The 23,844-nt window shown below is 58.5% G+C and overlaps 1 protein-coding gene across 7 annotated transcripts in view; it reads left to right on the forward strand.

Moving 5' to 3' along the window:
* Positions 1-12,293, forward strand: part of DPY19L3 (dpy-19 like C-mannosyltransferase 3) — a 30,866-nt gene extending 18,573 nt beyond the window's left edge. For all 7 annotated transcript variants that reach the window (XM_053672211.1, XM_037142894.2, XM_037142886.2 and 4 more), the window contains 6 exons: positions 417-528; positions 1,049-1,105; positions 4,372-4,454; positions 10,273-10,405; positions 10,597-10,755; positions 11,777-12,293. In XM_053672211.1, the coding sequence (XP_053528186.1) occupies positions 417-528; positions 1,049-1,105; positions 4,372-4,454; positions 10,273-10,405; positions 10,597-10,755; positions 11,777-11,938 (706 nt within the window). In that variant the 3' untranslated portion in view covers positions 11,939-12,293. The remainder of the gene's footprint in view (positions 1-416; positions 529-1,048; positions 1,106-4,371; positions 4,455-10,272; positions 10,406-10,596; positions 10,756-11,776) is intronic.
* Positions 12,294-23,844: the final 11,551 nt, after the last annotated feature.

Raw genomic sequence — 23,844 nt, forward strand, 5'->3', positions numbered from 1 at the left:
TCCTTTGATCACGGGTGGCAAACGCAGGGCCCACAGGCCAAACCCGGCCCTCCACCTGGTTTTATCCGGCTTGGCACCTCGTTTCTGCCCGGCGCCAGTGCCCACCAGCTCCTTGCCCCTAGTTAAGGAGCAGTTGCATGTACACAGTCCTAAAATGACATTTGGTCCTCTGAAGGCCACCACGAGGCTGATGGGGCCCCCGGTGACAATGAGCGTGACACCCCGCCCTAGAATGTCTCTTGCCTGCTGTTTCTGTCAGAGCCAAGTCTCACCGGTAACCGGTTTCCCCGGATTAGCAGCCCTCCCCCGACTCTCCGGGGCACTTCTCAGGGGGCAGCGAGGCCGGCCGCTCTGCTTCGGCAGATGCACCTCGAGGTTTCGGGAAGATTTGACGAGCGAGGCTGTCCTCCCCGCAGGATGAAGTACCTGTGGACGCCGCACCTGTGTGTGTTCGCAGCCTCCGGCCTGTGCAGCCCGGAAGTGTGGGGGCTGCTTCTGAGGGTCGCCCGCCTGTACACCCCAGCGAGGGTCAGTGCTGCCCCTGCGGCTTGTTTTCCCCGCTTGTTCCGCTTCACCGAGCAGGTTCCCGTCCGTCATGAGCAAACGGGTACCGACATTGAAGCTAAAAATAGATGGTTGATACGTTATGACTTTACAAGGATTTTTTAAATTTTTAGTCATTTTTCCCCAGACCATAAGTTGGATGTGCTCATTATGTGCAATTTGGAAGTACTGAAAAGCACAAAAGGAAAATTTACAAATCACCAGCGACCCCACTGCCCAGAGTTACCACGCGTACCTGTGATGTAACTGTGATCACCTAAAACCGGTGATCGGAGGGCACAGGGTCTGTGTGGCCCTGCCCGCTGCGGCCACGGGTGGGGGGGGGGTAGCGGGGCCCCGCCCTCCCCGGCTTGTGGCTTTGCGTGTCGGGGGACGCCAGTAGATGCCCCTCAATGTGAATTTCTGTTGTTTAAAAAAAATCATATGTTTGCCGAGCAAAACTGTTGAAAACACTTAAAATCTACATGTTGTCTTTCTTACGTAGATGTGCGTATTGCGGTACTCAGTCCCGATGTTAATACTGCTCTCTCTGTGCTACAAGGTAAGACTGATTTTCTCACTCTTGGAGTTTGCCTACGTGGCAAGTGCTGCTGCGACCCAGTGACCTTGTGCATGGCGGGCGGACAGAGTGCGCCGTGGGGGGCGCAGAACCTGCCTGCGCTCAGGGCGGTCGGCCTGATAGGAAGACGGGCCGTTTCCCAGATAGTACTTAGGAAGTGAAAGCAAAAATGGCCACAGTTTAATCTTTCTGGGTAATTTTGGTTCTGACTCACTCTTCAGCCGATGTAGGTTCTGAGAATAAAGATGTTTTCAGACCTATTTTGAGGTGAAAAAGTAGGAATGTTATTTTCCCCATGACCTGCCTTCCGAGGAGCGACATGGCCGTGCCCTGCACGCGGCCCGTGGGGAGGGCGGCCCCAGCGGCAGGGGCAGCGCAGGCCGGGCCGCTCCGTCACCTGGGCTTGGAGGAAGCGCGGCCCCTCGTGCTCTCGGGCGCCTGGCTCCTGGAATGGCGCCGACTGTGCTTCGGGCCTGGCCGTCAGCCGGGTGGGCGACTCTGGGACACCGCCGCATCTTTGATGTTCACAGGCTCGGATCGTCACCCGGGCAGGTGGCCCGGGGTCTCCATGTGAGCTCTCAGCCCATCTTTAAAAAAATACTACATGGGTTTTCTTTTAAGTTTAGATGGTTTTCTCCAAATTTTGTTCTAATTAGAACAATGGACTTCCAACCCCCTGTGTAGGGCGCCCGGTCTGAGAGGCGACCTGTGGGGAGGGGACTCCCCGGAGCCAGCTGCGGGGCTCACTCGCTATGTTTTCAAGTAAGCCAAGGGTTTAGGCTAAAAAAGAGTTAGCTAATCACTGTGTTGGATGATCCCATTGTAAATATTTCAGAAAGCTGTGTTTGGTCATGTTCCTGTCCATCAAGCTATTTGTTGTCCCGGGCAGAGCCCTGGGCCCACCCCCGGACACTGGGGCCCGCGGCACCAGGTGGTTGCCCCCCCGCCCCTGGGGCTGCAGTTGCCCCAGTGTGGATAAACGAGGCGTCTCGCAGACACCTGAGGAGCTGCAGCAGGGGTCAGGCAGACGCCGGGTGAACAGTGGGCCCCCGCACAGGAAGGTCACACTCACGCTGCTCTCGCCTCCCCACTGACCCCATCTGCCCACAGTTTCTAGGCGGTTCAGCTACTTTCTTCAAGTTTTACTGATTTTTTTTAAAGCCGTTCGAGGACTTAATCCCCTCTTGTTGATAGGAGGGTGGGGGAAGGGCCGAGCAGAGGGGAGAAGTCGTGCCCCGGAGCTGTGGGTCTCAGCCTGCTGAGTCAGAGGCTCTGGGAGCCCTGCAGCTGGGGTTGCTGCCCCTGAGGCCGGACGCTGCGTGGCTGGTTGGTGAGAGCCCTCGGGCACCCGGCGTCCTGGGCCCGGCTGCCCCTCCGCCTGGACTCAGCAGAGGCCGGTAGCACTCCCTCTGCTCGGTATGACCAGAAACGTGGGCGACACTGCAGAACGTCCAGGGACCAGGGCAGACCTCTCCCCGCAGAACCACAGGGCCTTTGTGCTGCTGGCTCCGAGGGAGAGCCCAGAGCCCTGGCCGGGCTTGGCCCCCGGTGAGGGGGTGCGGCCACGGGAGGCAGGGCAGGCAGTCCCACTTCTCCGAGCTCGCGTGGTGGGGAAGCACCGAGGTGGGGAAGCACCGAGGTGGGGGGGCTGGCGCGCGCGCTCGGCCCCGGAGCCGCCTCCTCGCAGCCGTGGAGCAGGCTGGTCTGTGGGCGATTCGAACTCGGTCCCGAAGCCCAGCTCGAGCTTCCCGTGCGGTGGTGGCGATTTCGGGACGTCTTGTTCGTAATGCCGATCTTGCGCACGTCTCTTCAGGATGGTCCTGTTTAAAAGGGAAAAGCTCCATTCTAAAGTCAAGACTTTAACAGTATTCTTACTGCCATGTTGATAACTTATTTGGGTTGTTAAAGTTTTATATAAACTATCGCTGATCATTTAGAAGCAACATTTAGTTGCTTCTAAGTTTTCATATTATGTTTGTAGATTGTAACATTTTCAGAATTAATAACAGCAACTTTCAAACTAGAAAAATATGGAATGTCCGTTGAATTCACTTATTCAAAAATGTTTTCCAGCAAAAGCATTAGAACACACCATAGACAAGTTGATGTCCATTTTATCGAAGTTGCGGGGGTGACGGTAGCTGGACCCGATGCTGGCACCAGCTGAACCTGGAGCTCCAGGTGCCGACCCCGCTGGTCCACCCTCACCCCGGAGAGAGACCTGAACGAGCCATAGAACGGCCAAGGATGAGACCAGCAGAGGGAGTGGGGCAGCCGGTCCACGCAGCGTCCGCACCCTCCCCCCTTCCCCGCTAGGGTGCGTGGACGCGTCCCATGTAGGAAGCGAGTCCCGGTGTCCACTCAGGCGGGAGCAGGTGCTGAGGTCTCTCTAACCGTCACGTGATGACACCACCAGTGTCTCATCCATCATTGCGTTAGCCAGACGTGTTCTGTGAGCACAGCCTCCGAGGGGGACTCGGCCTGGTCTGCTCGACCGCCAGTGTCAGCACCACGATCCTCGGGGGCGCCCGCGTGGGGAGCCCTGTTTCGGGGCTCATCTCTGCCACTGCACCCGTGGTGATGATGGTAAACGTCATCACCGGACTTGTAGGACTTGTAGGACAAAAACTGTAATCACATTATTCCACCCCACGTAGCAAAAGGGGGCTGGGTTTGCAGTCAGGTTTTGGGGCGCTGCTCCGCCCCTTGGTGGCCTGGCCAGCCCAGGGCCTTCCTGCCTGCACCTGGAGAGGACGGCACGTGGCGTGGCGGGCCTTCTGCAGCACCCGTCGCCCCCGCGATGGTGAGGCCCCTGTGCGGCTTGCGCAGCACCCCTCGAGCACCCCCACGCTGCTGTCTTCCACCGGAGCACCCCGAACGGAGGGCGGGCGCAGGACCGTGGTCACCGCTTCCAGATTAGCTGTGAACTTTGTCACAGTAGCCACTTCTCACTCCCAGTTAACGTTCCACTGGGTTCTAAGGACGGCATTTTTATTGAGTAAAACAAGCTCATTTAAAAAAGTCGGCAGCACCTCTAGTCAGAATCAGCTCTGACTCTGGTTGGTTCTGGAAAGCTCTCGGGGGTCGGCTGTCTCACAGCAGAGGGGCAGGCCATGGGGGCAGAGTCCGGGCCCCACTGCCTGGAGCCAGCTCACACGCCCAGCAGCCTCCACTCTGCCCTTCCACCTTAGTGACCGCCGTGGGCGTGGGTGGATTTTGTTTTTGTTTTGTTTTGTTTTTGATTTCAGTTCTGGCCAGGAATGCTGGATGAGCTGTCGGAGTTGAGGGAGTTCTATGACCCAGATACAGTGGAGCTGATGGACTGGATTAAGTAAGAGGATTTTCTTACCCTTTCCCCTTTGGGGGCCTTTCGGGTCTCTGCAGACCGGCGGTCTGTGCTGCGGCGCTCACCGAGTCTCACTGTGGAGGTGTGCGTGTTCCCGAGTTTGTCTGTCCAGCTCTGTATTTGGAAATAACGTTCCTTATCCAAGAACTTGCCACCGCAGCCCAAAGAGGGGACCCCACGAGGGGGGGGCGTGGGGGGCACTGCCAGGCCCTGAGCGAGGCGGGGCCCCCACTCGTTCCAGCACCTTTGGCCCGTGTGGGGCCCACCTGGAAGGGGTCCTGGCTGAGCATCCATGCAGCTCATCGGTCCACAAGCTGTCGCCACACCTTGTACAGCGCCCAGGCCTGGAGCTCGTGGGGCACAGGGGCCTCTGGGCGGGGGAGGGCTCGTTGTGCTCGCACCTGGCGCATTGGCACCATCAACCAAGAGTCCTTCGGGACTGAATTTCTCAGTCACGTGTGGGGACATTTGTGACAGCGGCCCCCAGGAGTCTTCCCTGGGGCGTGGGGGGTATCGCCCACACAGGCTGCCCAGTGTCCCTGCAGTGTGTCCCCAGCACACCCACCTGTCCATGTCCCTCTGCACTGCCCTGGCTGCAGGTGTCTCCTGGACGGAGGGTTGAAGCCCAGTGTCTACGCCGGGTGGAGGCCTCTGTCAGCAAAGCCCGGGGGCCGGTCCACGGGTCTGAGTGTCCGGGAAGCACCTGGCTCTGCGAGGCCCAACGCGCGGCACCGGGGTCGCGGCACCGGGGTCGCACCTGGTCCCTCGGCATCCTGAGAGTGCTTTGGTTGCTGGAGTTCTTTGTCCCCTGCAGTTCAGAGGGACCCGTAGGTCTGAGTATTTTGAGGTGTGACGTCCTAATTGCTTGGCTTCTAGAAATAGTCTGCCCGGTGAGGGGCGTGCACAGTGTATCGAGATTAAGAAAATGGACCAAACTTCCTTTGCATTTAATCAAAGCAGAAAGAATTGCTCTCTATGTTTTAAGTAGGACGTAAGCTAAGTTCAGACCTTAAATGCCTAGAAACCGCTTTCACATTTCCCCAGCCCCTTCGGAGTATTTCTGAAATTCTGTAAATCCCTGAGGGGCGGGTGAAGCAGGCGTTCATGCTCAGCAGTCGTGAACCTGTTCCGAGCTTCGAGCTTCAAAAGCAGAGGAGAATCTTTGTTTCCAATGCCACCAGGTCTTTCTGGGACAACGTGTAAAGCACACAGCGTACCCGCGTCTGACCTGCATGTGCCTGCCACCCCCGAGGGCCCTCACCGAGTGGCTCCCTCGCAGGGCACAGTGTTTGCAGCTTGGGCGGCTGCCGAGGGGCCAGACGGAGCTGCAGGGACAGGCGGCCCTCCCTGCTCACACGTCGGTGGGGGTGGCTTTGTTTGTTTTTAAGTGTATTTTACTGATCATGCCATTACAGTTGTCCCAGTTTTTTCCTCCCCTTCCTCCCCTCTGCCCTGTACCCTCCCCACCTTGGCTCCTGTCCGTGGGTCGTGCCTGTGAGTTCTTTGGCTCCTCCACTTCCCATGATGTTCCTGCCCCCCCCCCCCCACCGTCTAGTTTGGACCTGCCAGTTACGCTTCTTACTCCCTGTACCGCCCCCCCCCCCCATGATAACCTTCCGTGTGACCTCCACTTCTGTGATTCTGTTCCGGTTCTCGTTGTTGGCTTGTTGTTTAGGTTTGGTTGTTGTTGGTTGTGAGTTTGTTCTCATTTTACTGTTCATAATTTTAACATTTCATACAATAAGAGCTTGGTGATGATGAACTTGAACTTGACCTTATTTGGGAAGCACTTTATCTGCCCTTCCATTCTAAATGACAGCTTTGCTGAATAGAGCGATCTTGGGTGTAGATCCTTGCCTTTCATGACTTGGAACACTTCTTTGCAGCCCCTTCTTGCCTGCAAGATTTGTTTTGAGAAATCAGCTGACAGTCTTTTTTTAAAAAATTTTTTCTTCTTTCATCTTTTTAGAGAGAAGGGGAAAGAAATGTCAATTGGTTGCCTTTTTTAAAAAAAGATTTTATTTACTTATTTCTAGAGAGAGGGGAAGATAAGGGAGAAAGAGAGGGAGAGAAACATCAGTGTGTGGTTGCCTCTCACACGTGCCCTGACTGGGAATCGAACCAGCACTGAGTCCACTGAGCCGCACCGTCCAGGGCTCAGCTGACAGTCTTATGGGCACTCCTTTGTAGTTAACGGTCTCGTTTTTCTCTTGATGCTTTAAAATTCTCTTATCTTTAACCTTTTTTTCTTTTTAAATTTTTATTGGTCTCTTTGTGTGACAGTGACGTACACATGGACAGGGTCCACGCCATCTGGATGACCTTTACCTTTTTTTTAAAAAATACTTTTATTTATTCATTTTTAGAGAGAGGGGAAGGGAAGGAGAAAGTGCGAGAGAAACATCAGTGTGTGGTTGCCTCTCATGTGTCCCCTACTGGGGACCTGGCCTGCAACCCAGGCATGTGCCCTGACTGGGAATCGAACCGGCGACCCTTTGCTTCCCAGGCCCGTGCTCAGTCCACTGACCTACACCAGCCAGGGCTGGATGATGTTTACCTTTAATCTTGAGTAACTTAATGATGATGTGCCTTGGTGTGTGCTTCCTTGGGTCCAGCTTCTTTGGGACTCTCCCAGTTTCTTGTACTTCCTGGAAGTTTATTTCCTTTGCCAGATTGGGGAAGTTCTCCTTCATTATTTGTTCGAACAAGTTTTCAGTTTCTTGCTCTTCCTCTTCCCCTTCTGGCCTCCCTGTGATTCAGATGTTGGAACGTTGGAACTTGTCCCAGAGGTTCCTCAGCCTCTCCTCATTATTTTGAATTCTTGTTTCTTCATTCTGTTCTGGTTGCATGTTTATTTCTTCCTTCTGCTCCAAATCATTGATTTGAGTCCTGGTTTCCTTCCCGTCACTGTTGGTTCCCTGTACATTTTTCTTTATTTCGCTTTTGATAGTCTTCACTTTTTCCTCTATTTTGTGACCATGCTCAACCAATTCTGTGAGCGTCCTGATCACCGGTGTTTTGAACTCTGCATCTGATGGGTTGTCCATCTCCTGTCACTTAGCTGCTTCTCTGGGGTTCTGATCTGTTGTTTCATTCGGGCCGTATGTGTCGTCTCGGCCCACCAGTCTGGGCGAACGTCTCTTTAACTCCTTGGTTGTCAGGGTTCTTTGCCGTTGGATTTCCTGGCAGTTCTGGTTGTGTAGGGTTTTTAAGTCAGCTGTTGTCCTTTCGGTGTGAGGAGGCCCAGAGCTCCTGCCTGCGTCTCCAACTTGGCTGGAGCCCTGGTTGCTGCGCTTTCTCCAATAAGGAGTGTCGTGTGGGGATGGCAGCCAGCCGTCGTCTGTGCTAGACAGGCCTGTCCCTTCCCTGTGCCCGAGAACGTCTCCACAGAAGACACACAGCCCTGTGGCCTCTGTCTCTGAAGTTGAGAGAACGTGTGTTTCATTCAGCTCCCACACGCGTGTCTGCGGCACCCTTGCCCGGCCATGCGAGTCCATGCCGACTGTGGAGGCCGGTGCTCTCAGACGCACCACGGGGCCGGGACGGAAACCGGGCTGAGCTCACGGGCAGACGTAGTCTCTGCGGGGGTGGGGCCGGGGTGTCCGCAGAAGGTTCTGTGCCTGCCGTCCACAGGCCCCCGACCATCCCCTGTGCTTTGCTCCTTCGAATGAGACCTGGGACCGTGGGGTGAGCCTGCCCGGAGCCCGGCCGTTCCAACAGGAGACGCCACCCCTGAGGTTCCTGGCTCTCGATAATGAGGCTGCGTGTAGACACAGGTCCCCACTGGACCAGCTCTTTCCTGTTTTCTCCTTGAGAAGCCTGAGGGGTCACGTGACACATCACCCCTCCAGCCTGGTGGTGCCTTTGCCTTGGGGGCCGCGCCCACCCGCTGTGGTGCGGGGGTTGGGTGTCTCAGTGCATGCGGGTCGGGGGGCAGTGTCTGTGGCCCACTGACGGTGTCGAGAGCATTGGGGGTGCCCGCCTGCAGTGGGGGCCGAGTGGCTTTGAGCAGACGGGCCAGGGTGGCGTGTTGGCCAGGGCAGCGCACAGCAGGCCCCAGACGGGGCGAGAGGCCAGGCGCCCGTCCTGCCCCGGCCGTGCACTGTGCCCCGTGAATGGCTCTCTGCGGGTCCCTGTTGGGGACTCAAGCAGTGATGCTAGGCCACCACCCCTGTGTGCCTCCCTCCCCATCCCCCATCTCTGCCAAACAAGTCCCCGGGGCTTTCCTTCCGGAGTCTGGGCCCGTCTGTCCAGAGGACCAACCCCTGGGTGTTGACCTGCACTGTTCTCGGACCACCAAGGGCGGTGGGCCGGTCAAGGCCAGTGGGGAGCAGATAGAAAGGGGCAGCTGGGCAGGGAGGATGATGGTAGCCTCTGTCACGAATGTTTGTCTGTCTGCTGTGGTTGGCGGCCATGGCCACAGAGGGTGTTCAGTGATCATGCAGCGAGTAGGCTGAGCTTCTGTGAACATTCTGCTGAGGACTCTGCACGGCTCCCATTGTCCTGGTCCCCTGACCCCATGGGGCAAATGTCAAGAGCTCCCTGGACATTGCTGGTTCAGAGGACGGAGCAAACACCTCCCTGGCTTGTGCTCCTGGGCCTGCTGGTCGGGGGACCGCCTCTGCACCCAGCCCGGCTCCCTGGAGCTCTTCCCTCCTGGAACCCGCACTCCGGACTCTGCTGCCGCTCAGGTGCCGTCCCTGAGTTTGTGAATGAGAATCCCGTTGTTGAGAAGAAGATCTTAAATTTTTCTAAAGTAAACTGTTTGAAAATGTTACCCTTGAACTGTAGGGTGTCTTGCTCATGGACATGCTCAGTCCTTGGCTGGATTAGCGTTAAATTGGAATAACTGGAGCAGCCTCATGGGCTGGGGGTGGGTGGGGACCTGCAGGGAGCTCAAGTCCTGCCTGGCCCCAGCCTTTGGGCGGCCACTGCGGCTCTTCCTGGGAGTCTGCATCTCGTGGCTCTGTGGCAGGCCGGCCCCTCTCAGTCACCTGGCAGGCGTGGGCCAGCAGGTCCTTGTGGGAGGCCACACGGGCTGTGGGCACGTTCTCCACAGTGGCGCCTCGCCTGCTGGCGGGTCACTTCCAGATTTCAACGTAATGGGCCGGAGTCGAATCTTCTATTAAGATTCTTTTCTCTGGGGCGGGGGAAGGAAGGTGGCTTCGCCCAAGTCTGGGCTCCGGTGTCTGGGAAGTGAGCTCGTGGTTGGGTGGCAGAGGCCCTGTGCTCTGAGTCGCTGGCCTCCCAGAAGACACTGGTTTCCAGGGGGGATACGGCGCCGTGCCCCACGGAGTGACATCCGCTCTCAGAATCCCCTCTCCGAGCTCTTTTGTTTGCACTGTCTTAATTTCTGGAAGGTACTTTATAGTTATTTCTGGGATCTCTTCTGCTTGTTAAAGCCCTTAGAACTGACTTGCTCGTCTGCCCTTTTTGGCTTTGAGGCTCATTGTTTGTGGTCGGCAGTCCTTGAGCTGCATTCGCCCGAAAAGCAGTGGGAACTCTGGCGCCCTCTCTCCTGTGGGAGCAGGCTGGGAGGGCGCCGTGGGGCTGGAACCTGGGAGCCCGAGGCAGACCGTTGGTCGGGCAGCCCCGTCAGAGCCGCCTGTCCGGAGCTCCCAGCCCGACACAGACGCGGAACCGTGTGATCTGGTCTGAGTGCAGACGGGAGTCTCAGGCTGCCCCTCGGTGTTTTCCGACCGCAGGGCCGTGCTCCCCTCGCAGGGGCGCAGACTGTGCAGCACCTGCACTGGTGCCTGTGAGCAGCCCAGCAGTGGGGTGACCGAGGCTCTAAACCTTTCAGTGCTCACACCCCAGGGACGGCGGTGTTCGCCGGGAGTATGCAGCTGCTGGCGGGGGTCAAGCTGTGCACGGGTCGGACCCTCACCAACCACCCCCACTATGAGGACAGCGGCCTGCGGGCACGGACCAAGGCGGTGAGTGCCTGCTGTGCCTTCTCCGGCTCCTTCGAGGGCTGCGAGGGGACATGGGGTGCAAGTGGTCAGAGAGTGCCCTGTGTGGGGCCAGGCGGGGAGCCGGGTGCCCCTCGGGAGGCCGCAGTGTGCCCGGGGCGGACTCCCGGCCGCTGAGCACGCCCCGCCCTGCCCCGTGCCGGCCGCCCCCACAGGTCTACCAGATCTACGCGAAGAGGCCCCCGGAGGAGGTGTACGCCCTGCTGCGGGCCCTGGGCACCGACTACGTTGTCCTGGAGGACAGCGTGTGCTACGAGCGCAGGCACCGGCGCGGCTGCCGGCTGCGGGACCTGCTGGACGTGGCCAACGGACACGTGAGTGCACGGCTGGGGGTCCCGCGTGCCTGTGCCCCACGGAGCGACACCGCACCACGGCCTCTCTGCGTCCCTCGGGCTGCGGAACCGGTGGGCGAGTGCGGGGCCCTCCCCGGGCAGGGCAGGCAGAGCCTGTCCTCCGCTGGCCCCCAGGGGGCTCTGCCCAGCATCCACAGTGAAGGGCTCGCTGCCAGCACGTTCGCCTCATTAAAGCCCGTGCTCTTGAGCGTCGCCGGGTGGTGGCGGTGCCGTGGCCTCCCTGTGTCCTCATGTGTCCCTTTGTCCAGCAGGCAGGATGCTCTTGGGCCTGCTCACCGCAGGGCAGAGGGACAGGGGCCTGTCCTAGAGCCCGAGGGCCACACCCCAGGGTCAGGAGACGTGAGGTCTGATCTCTCAGCAAAGTCCGAGTGCACGGCACATTGTTACGAACGGGTCACACGCTGTCACGGGACCCCCAGAGCACGCGCCTCAGAGCCGCCGTCCCCCCTTTCGCCACCTGCTGTGCCCACTGCTGAGGTGCTGGGCGCCTGTCAGCCTGCGCGCGCCAGCCATCACCTGCTGCGGGAGGCGCACACGGCTGTGCCTGCGGGGGGGGGGGGGGTCCAGGTGCAGGCTCCGCCCAGGCGGCACCGCTTCCCGCAGCTCTTGAGCTCCAGGGAGGAACAGACCAGAGCCACGCGTTTCAGTGTTTCTTTGCCTGTGGCCCTGTCTAGCCAGGCCGTCCGGTGAGCTGGGAGGGTGGTTTCTGTCCTAGTGTCCCTCTCGGACTTCCCTTCTGGGAGAGGAGTGGACACACAGAGGTCTGGGCCACCCCGGCTTTGCCACAGACGGTGGCTCCTCGCCTTGGCGCTCACCTCTGTGGGTCGGGGAACCGGGGGACCCCCAATGGCCACTGACATTGAAACCAGGCCACGCAGGTCCACTGAGGAGCCCAACGCCTGTCCTCACGGGTGTTGTCTCTTATAAATGTGAGCTTTGTTTTTTTTTCACCGAATTGCGTGGGGCTTTGCTTTGGCTCCAGGTGATGGACGGCCCGGGAGAGAATGACCCAGACTTGAAGCAGGCAGGGCACCCCCGCTTCTGCGAAGAGGTCAAGCGGGACCTGCCGCCCTACAGGCAGCTCTTCACACGGGTATTCCAGAACAAGACGTTCCACGTCTACAAGCTGGCCAGGGACAAGTGACGGCTTCCTCTTCCCTGACACACGAGACTCCCTGGGGACGAACCTCTGCAGATGGCGTTTCGTGTGGGACCAGGTGGCCCGGACCCTCGCGCTGTGACACAAGGAGGCACACAGATGTTTACACGGCTGCTCCCGTCTGTGGAGTGTCTCGCACCAGCTCCGTGCCGTCTCGCTTGTCTGTGTCTCCCTTCCACGCGTCCCAGCTGCGTCTGGTTGGCGTCCGCAGAGTGACCCAGGGCTCTGTGGTCGGGGACAGCGCCTGCTCCACAGGCGGCCGGCATGGCCCGCTCTCTGTGGGAGCCCACGGCCTGTGCAGGGTTGGGAGCCTGCGAGTTTCCAGTGGGCCGGAGCCAGCGACGGGGTGCCCAGCTCCCCGACTGTTATCCCCAGAGAAGCCCAGCTGGTGGCTTTGTGGAAGCCCTTCGGCACCACCTGGACGTTTTATAATGTTTTCCAACGGTCACGCCTTTAACATTCCAAAAAGAATCACGTTAGGTCTTTGTAACCAAATCTCCTTTGTGCTCCGTCTGGAATGTGATGAGCCACATGTACCGTGCACTGCCGTGTGCACACGGGCGGCTTCCGGGCCCACACGGCAGTCTCTGAAGGGCAGTGCGTGTGGTCGCGTGTGTTGTCACCGTCCTCTGTGGCTGTTCTCAAACCTGCGTCCCATTTCACTGGTCCTGCCAGAAAGATCACTTTTCTTCATTTCTTACTTGTTTAAATTGACTGGGTTTGCAAAATTTTGTAAACAGTTTGTTTTTAGCCTTTGTATTTTTTACAGCCTAGAACCTTGCAGAATCCGAATATTTTTAGAATATTGTATCTTAACTAATGATTAATACAGTATTTTTGGCGGAGTGCATTTCCTACCAAGCCTGGCTGTGGTCTCACTGTGAGGGCCTGGGGCTGAGGCTCCCGCCCCAGAAACCCAGAGCCTCGGAGTCCTGCTGACCTATAAGCACCCAGGGCGCCCCGAACGCCTGCTCCGAAGGCCTGCTGATTGCTTTTACGAGTGACCTCTGACAGTGGGGACGTGGAAGGGTTGTCGGTGGAAGCGTCTTGTGCACTTAACGAGGTTGAGATGGCTGAAGACACAGGCCCCCCCCTCGCCGGCCCGTGACGCCCCTGCCTCCCTGCAGCCTTGGAGAAGTCAGTCAGCACCGGCCTCCAGGTGTGGGTGGCCTGCGGCCCGCAGCTCTCTGCTCAGTATCACTCACCAAACAGTACCTTGAAGCAGGCTGGACAGTGTTTGGACTCATGGGTACTTGGCTTTTATCAAAACCTACTAAAATAAAAATTGGCAGTAGCTGGGTGTATTAAATTATGCAACTGAAACTCCTGAATTACAGCTTTTCTGTGTCTCTGCAGTTTGGGGTGTTGAGTAGCAAGCCCTCAGGGCGGCCGGGGCCTGAAGGGGTGGTTCTCCCCCCCCAGCACCCAGTGGCCTGGGCCCCGCGCACACGGAGGCCCCTCGTGGCGAACTGCAGGGCTCCGGGTTCGTGGATTAAGTCCCGTCACCTCCAAGTTCGTTCCTTTGAAACCTCCCTGTGTGTGTCAGTTGGGGCATTTGGATCGCCAAGGTTCTCAGGCCTGGCCTCACCGTCGGGGGCGGTCAGAGACCCTTCCTCAGAGCCCCGGTGTCATTCTTGCCAACACATTCGGCGTCCAGTCTTCAGTGGAAGTGCCCCAAAACCCCTTCAGGCCACCCACAGCGTCTGGACTGTGGGCAGCACACAGCCCTCTGTCCTGGGGACCAGGGCCCTGCAAGTCACGGGAAGATGTCCATGCTCCTTGGTGTCCCTGTCATGAGCTTCTAATGGAGCATGGGGACGGGGTGGCGGTGGGGGGGGACTGACCACCAGCTCCCACTGACCTGAAGCTCGTGCCTGTGGCCTGAGCCCCCCATGCACAACCCAGTGGCTGCTGATACTAGATGACCTCACGGTCCATCTGCCTTTGGTTTTGCTTCAGAGCGAGCTCCCTGAAGGCCCCCCACCGACCGGCTCCCCAGCCCCCTCGGCAGCCTCACCGCCCGGAGCTGCCTGCCCAGCCCCTCGGGGGCTGCGCCTCCGGCCTCGGCTCTGCACCCCGCTGGGCTGCACCCCCGCTGCTGGCTGGGGGGCCGACAGCTGGCTTCCTGCGGACCCCGTGGCTCGGGAGCAGCGTGTCTTCCCTCCAAAGTGCTCCGGCTCTGGGTCCTCCCTCGGGGCGCAGGCCCAGCCGAGGAACACAGTTTCGCGCACGACCAGAAGGGATGTGAGTGAGGAGGGGCTGGGAAAACGTGTGTGGCCCCCTGGGGTTTTCAGACCTGCTCTCGAGAGCAGAGCTGCCGGCAGACGCTCCAACAGGCCGCAGGTTGGAGGCCCAGCAGAGACCCAGGTGGCATGTCCAACGCCGGGCATGAGCAGGGTGGCAGGACATCTGGGCTCCAGAGCAGCTGGCTGGGCTCCCATCCCCCACCTGCCGCACCAGCACCTCTCCCACAGCTCACACCTGTGGGCCCCTGGATGGAGACCCCGCGTGACCAGTGATGGGGCCCTGTCTGCGCTGTGTTATTGAGTGGACCTGCCTGGAGGTGGGAGGTGAGGCAGGCACTTCCGTCTGCCTCATGGGCTCTCCGCTACCAGGCACGGAGGGCCACAGCTGGGTCCAGGGTAGGACTGGCCAGAGGCATCCTGAGGTTGGTGCCGGGCCAGGCAAAGGTGGGCGGCGGGCACCTTTCTGGGGTGGGGCCTGGGTCAGGGGCTCTGCTTGTCTATTTCACCCATCTTTGGGGACATAGCTCTGTGCTCGGTTGTTCTGCCTGTAACCCCTGCCTCACCTGGGTCTCCCCTGGCAGCCGAGAGCTCCAGGAACAGTGGCGACTTGCCAGTCTTGTTCATCGACTCCCCCACCCCCCTCCCAGCCCAGAGCAGGGCCCGGAATGCTACCTACACTCAGTAAATAGCGACTGAATGAAAAAGGGGCTTCACTCAGCAGACACACTCCCAGGCACGGACGTTATTTGAGAAGCTACTTGAAAGCTGTTTTGGGGGGAGATCGGGCAGCAGATGGAGAGCTGGGGGCCAGGGAGAGAGAGGGCATCGTGCTAGGGACTTCGCCTTGAGCTTCAGAATTCGTGAGCACTCAGGAGCTGTGAGGTGGGCCGAGGTGCTCGGCTTCTCTGTGCCCTGTTCCTTCATCCGTGACCTGGGGACAGTGACATCTGCCTCACAGGCTGTCGGGAAGTTGGGAGGACGCACTGTTCGTGCCTCGCCAATGCCCGCACTCGGGGTGAAGGACTGCGACAAGAGTTGATTATGATGGCAAAGGTTCAGGCCGGACGGACGTGGAATGGGCATGGAGACCGGGCCCCTGCGAACAGAGAACATGTAGCCTGTGAGGGCCAGCGAGCGCCCTGGTCCTCGGGTGGGCGTGTCCTGGTGGGGAGCACAGGCCGCTCTGGGTGCCGGCCCCAGTGACGGGCAGGGTGGCATCAGGGGTCACACCGACCCGGGGCCCCAGCACACACGGAGAAGGGGCTGCTGCCCTCACCCGGCCCGTCCATCGGGGGCTGTTTCGGGACCGACTGGGCACGTCGCGGGAGGCCCCACGGGCTTCAGCCTGTTTTTCCCACGTGTAGATTTTCTTAGCAACTGAATTTGTGCCAACACCCTAGGGTTTAGTGATATTTTGGTTAAGAAGTTCAGAAGACTTTGGACTTGGCTTTGACAAATTGAAAAGTGAATCAGATTTGCATTATGTAAGTGGCTTATTCAGATGAATGCTTCTATCTCTTCAGATTTAAAATTTCAAAAGCTCAAGATTTGCTATTTCGGCAGCAACAACGACACCCAGGGTTTGGTTTCTACAGGTCTCATCTTAGACCTACGTCCCTGACACTTCGAGACATAGGGTGCTAACAAGTCTATTCAGTCCGAAATGTCTGGACCGCCTGAGCTTGGTGGCCGTGCCACAGTGATGCCGCAAAGAAAGACAAAGCAGGTGGTGGTCCCTGATGTCATCGAGGGAATCGGCCACCCTTCTGAAAACAGCTCAGCTGGCCGGGGCTTGTCCGCACACCAAAAGGTTGTGGGTTCAATTCCCAGACAGGCACATACAGAGGTTGCTGGCTTGGTCCCCTGTGGAGAGCATGTGGGAGGCAACAGCTTGATATTTCTCTCTCTCTCTCTAAAATTAATAAACATATCCTTGGGTGAATGCTAATTCTCCCAAGGGTCACGTGGTCACCAGACACAAGCCACCTTCCCCGGTTTCCCGATGGAGCCTTGTCTGTGAGCAGAGGGCTCGGGTCTCGGGGGGTGGCTCCCCCGTGTGTTCTGTGCCTTGAGGAGTCCGGGCAGGGTCCCGTGGTCCCCCTTCTCTCCATCCTGTGCATTTCACCAGGTGCTTTTAAAGGGCCGCTCCTGCTGACCCTCAGGGGCAGCTCTGCTCTGCCGTCAGTCAGCTGACAGGGTAGACTGAGGGCTTCTGGGTGCGGCCCTGTGTGTGGGCCCCACGGGGTCCAGGTGGCAGCGAGTGGACCCAGTGAAGCCCGGGAAAAATGGGTTTTTCGAGAGGACACCAAACGTGCATGTTAATGGGAAATAATTATATGTGAAAATATCTATGAACTTATTGGGAAAATTTGCCAGGATTTGTATGGTGTTTAAGGTTTTTCTCAGCACAGGGATCGTGTGACTTTTATGCAGATTAACATTAGTGCCCTGCTATGCAGGTGCATAGTGACACCGGTGTTGGCACGGAAAGTGCAGATTTTTTATGCTTTAGTGGGAATAGCACAGAACAGAACCGTCTCCATAGTGAGCAGCAGCCGACCCTCAGCGGGCCTGGCTCGGAGGCCTGTGTCCGGTTTGCCGAGGGAGCCGGGGCGGTGAGCCTGGCCCCGAGGCACAGTGCCAGGGACACGGTGCCCTGCCCACCGAGCTTCCCGGTTCCGGGGCCACCACCTCGCCTGCCCTCATGGGAGCCGCTGGGTTTCCCAGCTGCCCCGGTGGGGCCTCCTGCAGCTTCCTCTGCACGTGGTGGGGACTTCCTCTTCCTCAGGTCCCTGCAAAGAGCCCTGTTCGCTGGGGAGCCGTCCCTGACGGGCCACAGCTCTGTCACGCCGCAGTCTGTGTGGTTGTGACATGGACGTCACCCCGTCCCTTAACGGTGAGTTTGGGGCCGGCGTGAGTGCGTCAGCGTTGTGCCTGGCACCCGTGTATGTTAGTGAATGAATGAGGCGACGGAGATTCTCGGGTGGTTCAGCATCAGACCGCTGTGTGGCTCAGTCCACGCAGGCTGCTGCAACAGAAAACCACAGGTGGGGGTGGGGGGCTGCCAGGCGACAGGCGCTGTTGTCTCTCAGTCCTGGGGCCCGGACGTCCCGGATCGCGGCACCTGCAGGTTTGGTGTCTGCGGGGATGCCCCCTGCTCCTGCCCCGGGAGGGTGGCATGGCAGCTGCCTGGGGGTCCGAGGCGAGGTCTCCAGTGGCCCAGGTCCTGCCTCCCCCCACCCCGCCTCAGGAGACTCCCTGTAAATCCCTTACCTGCCGAACAAAGACCTTCGAAGCTGCGGCCTGTGGACGGCCGTCGTGATTAATCCCGTCCGACCCGCTTTCGGGCAATGCAGGGCTGCGGTCAGCAGGAAGCCCCACCTCAGATGGTGACCCCCCGTTAGGGCAGGCGGCGCCCCCGTTCCTCCTTCTAGGAGATTCCAGCACTGGCGGCAGGCTGACCGCTGCAGGGTGCAGGCCTGGCTTCCCCGGTCAGGTGCACCCACTCTTCTCATCTTGAGACTCACCTGTGTCCTCACGGGATCTCGGACTCGGAGGATGCCCTCTGAGACTGAGCGTAGGACACCTAATGGGGCGGGAGTGCAGCTGAGGAGGTCGCCGGCAGCCACACGGCAGGTGGAAGAAGGAATCTGGACAAACAATGGAGAAGTAAAATGGTGTCTCAATTCACTACAAAAAAAGAGAAAAAAGGGAAAGACAATGGAAGCGTGTTTCCTGCTCTGGACGGGGCCCCAGGCTTGGAATCAGCTTCCCGAAGTCTGGTTTTCATTGCCCTGTTTTCACTTTCTCGTCTTCCCTGCTCGTGGGAGTGGGTGTCACAGACCTGTAGGGTCTCGGGGTTGGAGGGGCAGAGGGTGGTGGCTGGGGGCCACAGGGCGGGGTGAGGACCCAGGAGGCCCTGCGCCACCTCCCTCCCTGGGGACCCGCTCACAGGGTGTGACCTTCTCCCATGCACATGGGAGGAAGGCCAGGGGCATCCTCAGTGTGCGTCCATCTAAAACGAAATAACCTCATTTTACTGTTTTGCCTCCTTTTTCATTTTTTAAAAAGATTTCGTATATTATTCACATTTAGAGAGAGGGGAAGGGAGGGAGAAAGAGAGGGAGAGAAACATCAATGTGTGGTTGCCTCTTGCGCACCCCCTACTGGGGACCTGGCCCGCAACCCAGGCATGTGCCCTGACTGGGAATGGAACCGGCGACCCTCTGGTTCACAGGCTGGCACCGATCCACGCACGGAGCCACAGCAGCCAGGCCTGCCTCTCTTTCCAATATCCCCAGGTGTAGTTAGAGGATGGGGACTGTCTTCAGAACGGAGGGAGTCTGTAAAGCTTCTGCCCGTCAATACGGAACCACTCGCAGCCCGAGATGTGCCGAATGAAGGACCAAAGAGGGCCGGCCGGCCATGGGCAGGCTCAGGGGTCGCGCCGTCGGGGTGGGGCCCATCGGTGGCTCGCGGACACGCCGGGCGGTGTTCCATAGGATGTGAATTGTTAAGCGATGTCAAGTAGAGTTTTGGCTTCGCTGTTAATGACATGTCCTTGAAAGGACACGTGAAAGGAGCTGTCCTGCTGCCCCACACACGTGTCCCTACACACGCGCATGCTCCTGGCAAGACAGGCCACTCGCTGCAGTAGGAACGTAAGGCCGTGCCCCTCCCACGTTGGGGACGAGGAAGAGATGACCCCTGCGGAGGGACGAGACTAGACCGAGAACTGATGCGAACAGTCGGAGGAGAGTGAGTGGAACTCGGGGAGCAGGGGGAGCTGGGTCTCGGCAGCCTCCGCAGAGGGTCCTTTGGGCGGCAGCCCTGGCCCCGCCCCACCTTCCCTGCTCAGGTCCTGCTTCCTTCTCCCCTCGGAGCCTCCTTTGTCTCTGCGTCATAATTTCCCTCGCCCTTTGAATTGCAATCTAAAGCTGTTTAAAAATATCTTCATTTACACCTTTCAAGTGGTTAATACATGTGCACAATTTGAAACTCAAGTAAGTTCCCGCCCCCCCCCCCCCCCCCGCGCCGGCCCCCGGTTTTCTGCAAAGGGACCGTGGTGAGGAGCTCACCGTATTTCTTAAAACGAGAATCTGTGCAGACAGGTGCACTGGGGGCGGAGCGCACCTCCGGTGCTGCTGGTGCGTCTCTCCCGCTGAGGCACGCGGTCCCGGCGCGCGCGTGGGCGCCCAGAGCCGCCTCCCCGGTGCCCGGGGCTGCAGGACCCCGCGACGGGTTCACTGTGATTTTCTTCACACGCCTTCTCGCACGGACCTCTCGCGTGTCCCCAGTGTTTTGCTGTAATAAATTCCCTGTGCAGACATCTCTTTGCGAACGTCTGCAAAACAGGTTTTCAGAAACAGGATTGCTGGTCAGAGGGTGTATGCATTTTTAAGTTGGGAAAATATCCCGCACGTCTCCGGTGTCTGCTTCCCGGCGCCGCCGCGCCAAGCCGGTGCGATGGGAGCCGACTTCTGACAACCTGTCAGGCACAACACGCATCCGCGCGCGCGCGGCTGCCTGGCTCGTCCTCGCCGTGAGCTGCCTGCTGGCGTCCCGGGCGGTTTTGCTCAATCCGGGGAAGAGTGTCAGGTGGAGAGAGGTCACCCCCGGGCACAGATGGGAGGAGCGGGAGAAAGCCTCCGGAGCCGCGGGAAGGAAAAGTAAACCCCGGGACTACTTTCCCCGCCGAAGCCACGGCGGCCGCATCGCGCCCTGTCAGCGCCCCGCTTCTGCACAGATGGCGGGTGACGCGACGCTTCTTCCCAGGGCGACGCGCAGCCTCTCCTCCCGCGGGCCTGGCGCTCACGACGCCTCCGCGCAGGGCTGGAGGCTGCGTTCAGGGAAAACTGCACGGAGAGCCCGTTGTTCCGTTGCAAATGAAAGTTCAGCTTTCCCGCGACGTGACCGCGGCGTGATCTCTCCCCGCAACCCGCCCCGTGGACCTCAGTCCCCGACCAGCGCTGGGGCGCAGGCTGAGCCGGCAGCTCGCGTCCGGCAGTGACCTTGAGGGGGCAGCAGCGCCGCACTCAATCCCGGGCGCCCCGCATCCCCTTACAACGCGAGAGTAAAAACCGCAGTAAATCAGCATAATACTGATTGTTATAATTTTATTATCAGCGCATTAAGTCAATAAAACATATCTGCAGTGTCATTTGCACGGTGTGTAATTTTTACTGGTGACTCGGTATGTCTGAAACACGCATGCTTAGAACGACAGGGCGAGGAAATCGGTGGCGCTTTGTGCAGAAGCTGGGGGTGCACTGCGCGCAGCGGCAGAGCGGAGCGCCGGACGCCTCCTCCGCGTCAGACTCGACACTGTAACACACCCTCTCCGCTGTGTCCAGGGGCCCGTGGCTTGATGGCTCACATTCCTGCCGGTTTTGGGGCCCTTTTCCATTTATGATTTTGTACAGCAGGGGCATCTAATATATGGTACCCTCTCAGGAAAGGGGAACGTGTTGTTTTAAATAATGAGGAATAATGAAACTTATTTATGAAGGAAGTCAGGAAAATTTATTGTGGAATCACTGTAAGAGAAACATGCAAATTAAAAAAACCTGCTTAATAGCATATTCATTACCAGGGCGCTTCCAAGCAATGAAATAGGGTAAAAGGCAGGATATTAGGGGAGGACCACGGCGCACGGCAGGTGCAACACAGGGCTACCCTGCTTTTGTGTCTTGTCCATTGCTATCAGATTATCACAGAATTACTGTGCAGTTACTCATGATGCAAGACACTGAAAATGCGCAGATCTATATTTTTGTGACTTTTTTTTTTTCACTTCATGGGGGTGATTGTGACAGGTAAGTGACGGGAGCTGGAGAAGTGGGTCCTGTCCGTGTCCCTGGTTTGAGGACAGTAATGACGTCCTGGCTGTCACTTTGTCCTCGGTCTTTGGTGAAACCTCTTTAAGAAAACAGTGGAGGCGCGTTATCGTCGTGTGAGACGCTGGACGGGAACTCGAGGCTGCGCCGCCGTCCATCCCGGTGGCCTCCAGAGCGGGGTGCGCGTGGGCGGTGCAGTCGGTGCGTCGGTGCCAATGCGCAGGCGCTCACTCAGCGGGCGTTGGTAAGAACTTGCTTGGGCCGCAGACCGCGCTGGGGCTGGGGGTCCTCAGCAGAGTGGTACGTGCACAGGCCAGAGGACTCAGGCCCCGGCAGGCAAAGCGGATGTCATGCTTGCGGGGGCAGGGGTCACCTTGGTTGGACAGAACTGAGCACTTACTCTGCATCAGGAGCTTGGTGAGCCCCTAATGGGCCGTTTCTTACGATCGTCTCCCTAATCCCGTTTTGCGGGGGGTTGCAACCATTCCCATTTCACAGATGAACAAACCGAGGTTCAGATTCTCGACCCTTATCTGCAGCACTCGGCTAACAGGGTGAGCTGGGGTGTGCACACAGCACTCCTCATCCACATGCCAGGTCCCCACGCGTCCTCCCTTCACTGTCACTCAGAAAACTGTCTCCCACGAGGCTCCCGAGAAGGGGCTGGCAGCGTGGACAGAAGGGTACCAAAGCACAGAGGACAGTGAACAGAAGTGGTGTTGACTTTATTCAGGGCCTGGTCCCCAGTCAGGTGGCTTCCCGGTGGCTCTCTGGTCCCCTGCTGACTCAGAGTGGGGAGGAACCTATGGGACTGTCCCTTTGACTCACGTCCCTAAGAAGGGGAGCCATGCAGTGGTTGTTAGTCAGACTGCCTGGGTAACATCCCAGGGAAGAGACACCGAATGTTCCAGCTCCTGTCCCTCACCCCAAACGGGGATGCCACCGTGCACTTGTCTGAGATTGGAGTGGACAGTCTGGCGGTGGCCCAGGACGGGGTGTGTGAGAAGCGTCTGGGAAGGGTTTTCCACGAGTGTCTTCATTACTGATGGTCTTCTATTCCCTGGGCGATTGGCACAAAAAGACATGTTGGAGGAAATCCAAAGAAAAATGGAATTAGGAGCTCACACTTTATCTGCATGCAACTTTGATACAGAGATCAGAGTGATGTGTAGCTCCATGCAAACAACTCCGAGAAGAGGTGCCTTTGGTGAGGGCGGCCAGCTCTGTGGAGCTCAGATAAGCTGATTAGTGGATGAGACGCTTACCCCTTCCTCACCCAGGTATTGATTTAATTTGGGTGACAGTGTTGATCTGAGGAGGCTGATTGAATATGTCGGAGAGCGTCTGTGTGAAATGGCCGAAGAGGGCGAGTTCTGTGACTCGCAGGAGGTCGGGTGCAGGTCAGGGGCTCAGAACCGACCCGCCTCGGCCGCTCCCCGCTGCGCCCCCACGTCAGCCTCGCGGAGCTGGGAGTCCATCTGCCACCCGGTCCCCTCGGGATCCGACTGCAGAGCAGCCACTTTTCAGAGCCGCCTCTCACCTCCTCGAAGCTTCTTTTGTATGTGATGGAACCGTCTTGCAAACACGTCACCACACAAAAGATGAGCCCCCAGTGGCTTGCTGATACTGAGAGAAGCGCCGTGGCGAACTGAGAGAACCCATGAAAATGGGGTGGCTCTTCCGGGAGCACGCGGGGTGCAGCGGCAGTGCGCCCTGCCCCTCTGGGTGCCACTGCGGGCTGCGGGCCAGGAGGCTGCTTCGCCGACGGGGCCGGGGCCCAGCGCTCAGGGCTGCCTTGTGTCTGAGCTTCCCAGCACTCCTGTCTGCTCTTGGTCACTGCGCTGGTTGTGGTAGTTGAAAGGGACAAGGTAGCTTGTCAGGAAATCAGTGGACGCTTTGGCTCCTGGTCCTTTGAAGGTGTCAGGCGCACACACACACTCGTGAACCCTTAGGTCCACACACTCACTAACGTGTGTGCACATTCTTTCCCGACCTGTACTCTGAGCTAAGGAGGCGGTTTCTCTGTGAGTCAGAAGCCCTCACTGTTCTCGCCGCCCGAAGCTCTTGCCGCTGCTCTCACTGAGGCTCCACACGTGGACGGAGCGTGGCTCCCTCATTGGGTCCAGCTGCCCAATGGTCCTGGTGGGCACGGTGCTGTTCTCACAGCGTGGGCGCTGCCGCTGAAACACGGAAAACCAAGGTTTGCCTTCTGCAGGGGTGGCGAGGCCGCTGTTCCCTGCCCGGCTTGGTTTCCCGCCCAGAGTCCCGTGGTCGCAGGGCAGTGAACGCAGCCCAGGATGCTTCCAGTACCTTCTTCCCCTCTGTTCCGGGAAGAGGAGGGGGGTGGGGATGGGGACACCACAGTTTTCCGAGTGAATGTCAGGCTCTGATGGAGCTCTAGCCACTGGGCTCAGCCCATGGGTTCAAGTTCACTGGGGCCACAGCAGGCTGATTCTGCTAGGGGTGGCTCTTCTTCTGTCCCTGACAGGAGAAAATTACTGCCTTCCTGGAGGGTGACACACGGGAGGAGTTTACATTTACAGCTGACATGAATGAAATCCGATGCCTTCGTTCCTCATCCTCACCCCCTACAGCCTCCCCGGGGACCCTGAGTTACCCTGAGTCCAAAACAGAGGCTTCCGTTCTCCCAACGAGAGCAGCGGGGTGGAGAGAGGGGGAAAGACGGCCCGAGCGCTTCCCTGGAATGATCCAGAAAAGATTTTCGAAAGGCCCATTATCTGGGTTACTGTAGCTCAATGAGGTGAACATTTCAAATGGTAACTGATACAGTTCATGTTCTTTAAAGTCG

This window comes from Artibeus jamaicensis, unplaced genomic scaffold, assembly GCF_021234435.1.
Source record: "Artibeus jamaicensis isolate MK-2021 breed Jamaican fruit bat unplaced genomic scaffold, CSHL_Jam_final contig_755, whole genome shotgun sequence".
Taxonomy (NCBI): domain Eukaryota; kingdom Metazoa; phylum Chordata; class Mammalia; order Chiroptera; family Phyllostomidae; genus Artibeus; species Artibeus jamaicensis.